Source organism: Oryzias melastigma, linkage group LG16, assembly GCF_002922805.2.
Source record: "Oryzias melastigma strain HK-1 linkage group LG16, ASM292280v2, whole genome shotgun sequence".
NCBI lineage: Eukaryota > Metazoa > Chordata > Actinopteri > Beloniformes > Adrianichthyidae > Oryzias > Oryzias melastigma.
In genome coordinates, this window is record NC_050527.1 from 15,531,057 (window position 1) to 15,538,513 (window position 7,457).

At 36.9% G+C, this 7,457-nt stretch overlaps 1 protein-coding gene across 8 annotated transcripts in view; it reads right to left on the reverse strand.

Moving 5' to 3' along the window:
• The window catches only part of LOC112143363 (protein MTSS 1), a 40,711-nt gene that overhangs the window by 6,540 nt on the left and 26,714 nt on the right, over nucleotides 1–7,457 (reverse strand). For 3 of the 8 annotated variants that reach the window (XM_024267279.2, XM_024267281.2, XM_024267275.2), the window contains exons 7-11: nucleotides 7,263–7,274; nucleotides 2,370–2,527; nucleotides 2,184–2,291; nucleotides 1,996–2,093; nucleotides 700–955 (exon numbers count right to left, since the gene is read on the reverse strand). In XM_024267279.2, coding sequence (XP_024123047.1) covers nucleotides 700–955; nucleotides 1,996–2,093; nucleotides 2,184–2,291; nucleotides 2,370–2,527; nucleotides 7,263–7,274 — 632 coding nt within the window. The remainder of the gene's footprint in view (nucleotides 1–699; nucleotides 956–1,995; nucleotides 2,094–2,183; nucleotides 2,292–2,369; nucleotides 2,528–7,262; nucleotides 7,275–7,457) is intronic. The other 5 variants (XM_036215785.1, XM_024267277.2, XM_024267282.2 and 2 more) reach the window with 3 other exon arrangements.

Genomic DNA, 7,457 nt, shown 5'->3' on the forward strand with positions numbered 1-7,457 from the left:
TGAAATCCTGAATGTTTTATTTATAGAGAATGTTGGGGGTGGAGCATTCTTGAAAGCATGACTGTTTTCAAACATCCACTACTGTAACTGCACCCAGAATGAGGCAACCAGAGCTGATTCCCAGGACTGGGCCATAATTGGGTCAGACGGACTTGCCAAACCCTCTTCGGTGCATTGCAAAAACCAGGAGCATAACTCTGTTAATGTTTCCTGGGCCGGCCGACTGTAGCTGGAGGCGCGCGAGCGACGTCAGCGACCACAGCTGTTTGATTTCAAACCACAAACCCCACGCAGACAATCCCCCAGGCTGCCTCACTGACAATTATCTCCCAACCTTTGTCTGACGGAGGGATTAGACTGACAAAATGAGACAAGCTGAAAGATACATGTTTGTAATGTGTGTGAAACACCCTGCTGATTGCTGCGTCGTTACGTTTTGCGATGATTCATTAATTGAACGTGGAACAGAGAACCCGATGAAGTTTCCACGCTCAGCCAAACCACAGTCTGTCGCAGCGGTCGGCTTTTAACGGCATGACCTGTTTTGCCCTCAGCTAGAATGGAGGCAGACTAATTTCCTGCACATTTATGCTACAATAATAAGAGCAAAATGACTTCACCATGATCCCACACGGCTGCTCAGGAGACAGACCCTCGCTGGGGAGTTGTATTTTAAGTTTTGGAGGTTGTTTTCCTTACCTTTGATTCCGCTGACATTGGCGAGGACGACGTGTTTTGGTCTTGTGATGAAGAGATGAAGCCCGAGTCGTGGGAAGAGATGCTGGAGAGCCGGGCCGGGGTCTGCTGGGGCAGCGTGGAGCTGCGGTATCGATGGCGAGGGTGGTGGTTTTGGAAAAGGTGGTGTGAGGAAGAGGAGGAAGAAGAGGAGGAAGGAGAATGAGAGTGGGAGCCACTGGATCCCCTGGAATCACTACTGTTTACGCTGTTCAAACTACTGCGGAGCCAGAAGGAGGCGGGGGGAAGAGAACAACAGCCCACCCAAAGACATGGATTTGAAGATGGAAGATCGAACAAAGGGAGGATTAAAAAAATAATAGAGAAGATATAAAGACAAGAGTTGAGGGGGGAGGAGACAAAGTGGGAAAAAATTAACACACCAAGACACAACGAGCAGTGACTGATGCCTATCCCAATAGAATAACGTAGGGGGCAAAGAACTACTAACAAAAAAAACTGGTAGGAAATCGCTAAACATGCAAAAACTTATGCTAATGAGCATAAAACACATTTAATAAACTAAACTAAACCACAAATGTTAGACGATGGGTTTCAAAAACAACCAAAAACCTATTTTCTTTTTTATAAATCTATCCCTTCGCCTCTTTTGTTTAAATTGGTACAGGTTTTAATACACTTTGCACATCAAACAAAACATATTTCTTAGACATACATGAACATTTTTATGGTTTTCTTTAAACTCTCAAAGTTCAAACTTTCACAGAAAAAAATTAATCACATCTGTACAGATGACATGCCATGGAGGAGATTGATTGACAATGTTCAACAGCCAATCAGGACGCAGAACACAATGAGAGGAAAAAAAAAATTTAAGTTGCTCTAGAAAACAGAGAGACCGCGAAAGGTCAACCATGTCATAGCAAGGAAGTGCTGTAATTAATTTACTTTCAGAAGTAAATTGTGTCAAATCATTGTGTGATTATCACATTAATCAATTAAGAGGAACTTCATTCCATGAAAAATGCCAGACAGAAGCAGGGAAGACAAAGCAGAGAAGATGTGCTCGAGCTTCTTGTCTAATCCTCTGAGGTTTGATTGCAGTGAAAACAAAAGAAGTGCTTTAGCTCAAACTGACCAACAGGTGGCAGACCTGCTGCAGTGAGGTTTTTTAGACAAATGTTCAGATTAAATAGCTGATACCATTTGTATGAATACAACAATTTTCTCTAAAACTTACATATTTTTGAAGTTTCATATCAGACCTAAAACCTGTCTGTGTTTGTGGTCTAAACTCACCTGCACATACTGGACTTCCTGGACATGGTGGTACTGGGAGATGAGGGCGGTGTGTGATATAACCAGCCATAGTCTGAGGCCTTCAGATCTGTGATCACCTGTAAGGCAGAAAGATATATTATTTCTGTAATGTTAAGAAACATTGTGTAGCCCTCAAAATAAATGTATGAATCATATTTTCTCTTCACCTGTTCACAAGCTGGAGGAAGTTTGTGAGGGTCAGAGGTCAGAGCCTTAAGGTCTTCAGAGATAGTCTGGAGATGGGTAAGCTCTCCCAACATCGACGTCTCCTCATCCTACAAAGCAGGTACAGCTTTTGTATTAAACATAACAGTTTAGAAGAAAAGAAATAGAGTTTCAGGGGATTGACTCACCACCACAGGCCTTAGCATCCCCACAAAACAGCAAAACCTCTGTCTCTCTTCAATAAGAGCCTTCCTTAAGGCCTGTTTCTCGTTCTCTTCAAGAAGAATGTATTTATCACTCACATCCTGCATTGCGCTGTTCAGTTGGGGCTGGATATCTCCTCGGCCTGGGGAACAAAACACATTGTTTTAGTCTTTACAAGTAAAATACATTCAAAATTGAATTAAAGTTAAAGAAAAAAAAAGTTTAGTTGTGTTTAATCACAACTTCTAAAAAAAAGTGTATAGCAACTTTATTGCTTATGCAAAGCTGTGGAATTTTACATCTTCAACTTATCAAATGTCTTGGCTACTTTGACTATCATCAAATGTCTTGGTTATTTTGACTATCAGTTTAACCGTTTGACCCCGGAGATGTCACCAGCTACACACTGTGTTTGAACCACCTTTTGACTGTTGAGTCAATCGACAGTAATTCAGCAGAATTACGTTAATTGCGTAAATGGTTGAAGAATTACGGTATTTGAAAGAATGTTAACTCTGAAGCTAAAACTCTGGTGTCAAAGGGTGAAGTATTTCATTTCTTGCAAAAAGGTTAACCTTTTATCAAAAAAGGTATTTGTTAATGTAATCACCAAACAAATGAAAGACTTTTCATACATTTCTTCAACTTTTTTTTTTTTTACGTTTGAAGACACAGGTCAAAGATCATGTCCACACAACAGCTTTCAAGATTTATTTATTAATATATGTATGCGAGCTCCACTAAGACCATCTGGTCTTCACGGTGTGTATATTTTAATATATGTGGGACATTCACAGTCCCAAGGTGATCCTCTTCTTCACTTCTGCAAGCCTTTGTGGTTTCTGTGTGTGTCAGCAGAAACTTGTGGGGCTGGACGCAGTTTTAATAGAGGACACCCTGAAGCCAAATCAAGCTTTTGAGTTCTCCGAAGAAGTCTGGCGTCGACCCATGGTTGTATAACATATACAGCTGGCAGCACAGGCAGAATCGAAACACATGCTGAAGTTACACACACACACACAGCTCGCACTGACTGATAAGAGAGGGCTAATCTGGGAACAATTGTGCGGTGTCATCGTCTGCTGTTGTTGTCTGGGCAAAGATAACAACCTGTCCTTTATTGTTGACATTTGCAGGACAGCCTACACATCATGCAAATCAGTTATGAGGAAACAGGGAAGTGTTACGAAAGAAAATAATCCTTCAAATAGATGCAAACACAGATTTTTGGACGTGTTGCTCATTCATGTGTTTTCACTGGATCAAATTTTAAAAAGTAAGGCTCGTACTCATTAATTTATATATCAGAATGTAAAAAAAACATTGTTTCTGAGATAAAAATCACACAAATTCGATATGTGGAGAATGAATTTGTCAAACTAGGTTAAGTAAGTTAACTGCAAATATATTTGTCTGTTAAATTATAAAGGGAATGAAGACTTAAACCTAAAAAAAGCCTAAAATCTAAATAATGTTTTCATTTAGTGTTTGGCAAATGAACATTTCTAAAGCTCAAAGCTCCTCCTTTCTAAATCTAAACTATTTTATTTTAATTTATTAGGTACATGCAACCTTCTGATTTTGTTCATATGTGTCAAATGTCAACCATGTTTGGGATTAATTGTGATAAATAAAATAAGTAGATGGATTTTGACATGAAACATTCAACAATGGCATATTTTATCTTTGTCTTTGTACTTTTTATTAATTTTGATGGAGACATTTTAGCTGATTTACTTCTGTTGGCTTTTAGTAATTTGAGGTTTGCTGTGGTAATTTCTGCATTTTTCAGTACTTTCTTATCTAAATGCAGAAAAATACTTACTTGAAGCAAACTGGTTGAGTTCAAACACATATCTTCAACAGGACAACTTCACTGTGGCGAGTCTGTCTTCTGTGTTTTTTACTGACAGCACAAACGTCACACCAAAACTAGTTCATACATATGCTACAAACTACAGTGATGTTTGAAAATAACAAATTCAAAATTTTAGAGTTTTTCAACGAGTTGAAGGGTCAATTGCAGTATTACCTGAACAACTGTTTGATGGAAAGGAAAAGTGTCTAAAAACATTAGACTTTTACAGTGTTCTACACTTGTTTTTCCGTAAGCAGGTTGAAATGGCCCTCAGTGTGGGAGAACAAATCAGATTAACTTGTTCAGCTTTCACATGGCCAGTCATTCAATTAAGTTCACTGTTGCTCAGTGTTACTAGGGGTCCTGGGTCAGAAAAACACCCACATGAGGCAAAAGTAAAAGATCAGATATTGATTTAACTCTTGACTCAACTTTTCAAGCACGAGTTGAACACAGAGTTCTTTATAGACCAAATGAGAACCTTAAGACAAAATCCTAAAAATAAAAAAGATTTTTGTTTTATTCCCTAAACATGGTGTGTTGAGTCTGAGAAAACTGGGTGCTGCTCTTCTGTTTTTCAAGCTCTATGCCAGAGCCCAAACTTAACTTTTATTTGACAATAAAACATACAAAACAAGGAGAAAACAATTGTTTTAGTGTGTGTTCTTTAAAGCAGAGGTATAGATGAGAGGTTTTTACTGAAGTAACAAAAACAGATGTTTGCTTTTAAAATGATCGCAAGCTTCAAATAAAATTTCAAAGTACTATAAAGTCAAGTAATTCGTAAATTTTAACCTTCCCGTGCTTTATTGTTGAAATTCAACTTTTTTTGTCCTGCTTTTAACCAACTTAAAGCCTTTTTTCATTTCATTAAAAAAATGCAGTTGTGTATGTGATAAGTGTATCCATGATAACATTAATTATAACAATACATCACCTATATGATTGTTTTTAGTTGTTTTTTTTTATTTGTGTTTAAGTTCTTTTAGAAGATGTTTATGAAAAATATAAAAAGAAGAATGTTTTTAAATTATTATGATTATGCCGTTTTTGGGCAAAATCAAAAACCTGTTGTTTTCTAAGACGTAGTTTCTGCAGAGCAGCAGTAGTTCAAACTTTGCCTCAAAGTTGTGGGAAAGACTGATGATGCAGAAAATTTGCCTCTGCTGATATCCCATCATCCCTTTGTTTATACTCTCTCCCACTAACTCACAGCCCCTTACAACCCCAACCTAACTTTAAAAAGTTTGAACAGCGTCCTGTTTCATGACGAAGATTTGACAAACTCTGAAATAAACTTTTAGTGCTGGGTTTGAAACTTTGTTTTTAGTTTGAGAACAGATCACCAAAATCCAATAAACTCTTAATTGATTAAATCATACAAACCCCGTGAACATAAACAGAAAAAGCCCCTATCACTGAAACTCATGTCCAATATTTCACCATAGTAACAGCTAAACAAATAAGGAGGGCTTTTCTTCTACTAGAGGAGAAAACATTAATTAACAGCATATTAAAAAAGACATAGTAAATAGTGTAGGTGGACTTAACAGCAAGAACTAATGTGTGAGGTTTAAAAGCACAGATTGTTCTTTCTTTAAATATTTACTGAACTCTCTTTTATCAGTGAAGTGGCCAATATTTTTATTCAATACAGAAGACCAAAAGAACATCCAACAACAACCAGAACTGTGCTAAGAGAAGACTGAAAGTTTTAACACCTCATAAAATCTAATCACTACAAGTTTTAAAAAGTAAACATTTCAGTTTTGCCACAGAAAATGCTTGAAAAATAGGTGGAGGCTCTCACCAGCCCCACCTACAGATGGAGGAGTTGGTCATGAGTCAAAGTTTGGAGGGAGGTTAACATAAATAACTTTAGAAAATATTTCAGCAGTGATTAGATCGATCAACAACTGAGCTTTCAATGCAAAAATATTTTAGATAAAGATACAACACTCCCTGTTAGACATACATTTAGTGAAAGATAATTGTATAGGAATAGTGAATGAGGTTCTGCAATGCAGGAGGAAGAAGATAAGATGACTCAAAGCATCAGACAACCACAGAGGCGTTTAGAATCAGCATGATAAAGAAGGCTTACATAACATCTTATACTGAAACAATAACTTAGTTTTAATAAGTAAAAAAGTAAAGAATTAATCTTAAATTCCAAAGCATCACTGAAAAACTCAGCAAAACGTTCACTAATAGCCTAGATGTAACAAAGTTGAATAGTAAAACTCAGTATTATGTGCTAGTTTCCTGCTTCAGTCCTACATAAACTATAACTCTGGATAATAAGGAAGAAAATTGGTGTAAAGATGAAATATTTAGGTAAACAAATCCATGAAGACCTTGAGATTTAACGTCAAAACACAAGTTAAATAAAGGCTGAATAAACAAGGCTGAATACATTTGTTTGTATGGTTAAGTTAATAAAAATAACCCCAAAAGGTTAAAAAAAAAACCCACCAAAACCTTGTACGTACTGTGCATAATTCTTGTATGTAATAAAGGTGAAACATGCACAATACGTCTTAACTTTACGGTCCAGATAAGTGTCATAGTTTGATAGTTGGGGTAACAGTTTAAAAAAGGGCTTGAACAGTGTTTGCATTTTAGATGCCTGTGCTTAGAACTTTTTCTTGGTACTTCAAACAACAACAATAAAAAAAAACATTATTTTACATTTAACATTTCAATCCAGAACACAACCTTAGGAAATATGAAAAACTTGTTGGAGTTCTTCTCATTGTTTTTTCTACTAAATACAGTATGTTTAATAAGCAAACACAACATAAGGCACCCACTGGAGACAATGTGTTGTTAACCCAACATCAAAAGGTAGACAGAAGTGTCACAGTGGTCCTAAATTGAATGAGTTAGACCTATTGGCTTCATGTACATACTTTTCAGCATTTATAATATATTCCACATTTGCATAAAAAGCTGTATCTACCATTTCTGTTTATGGAAAACATAAAATGTGAACTGTGTAATCCACAGACTGACTTACCGAGATTATCAGCTGCAGTGCAGCATAGGTTGAAAGATGGGAAAGAAACAAGATGGAGATAAGGAAAGGAAAAGATGCATGTCAGCTAAAACAGTCAGCACTTCATACTAAAGACTCGTCATGTAAATGTACAGCTCTCTGAAGAGATTTTGAGTTTTGTTGGAGTTGGAGAGAAGTGTAATGCACAGTTGTTGG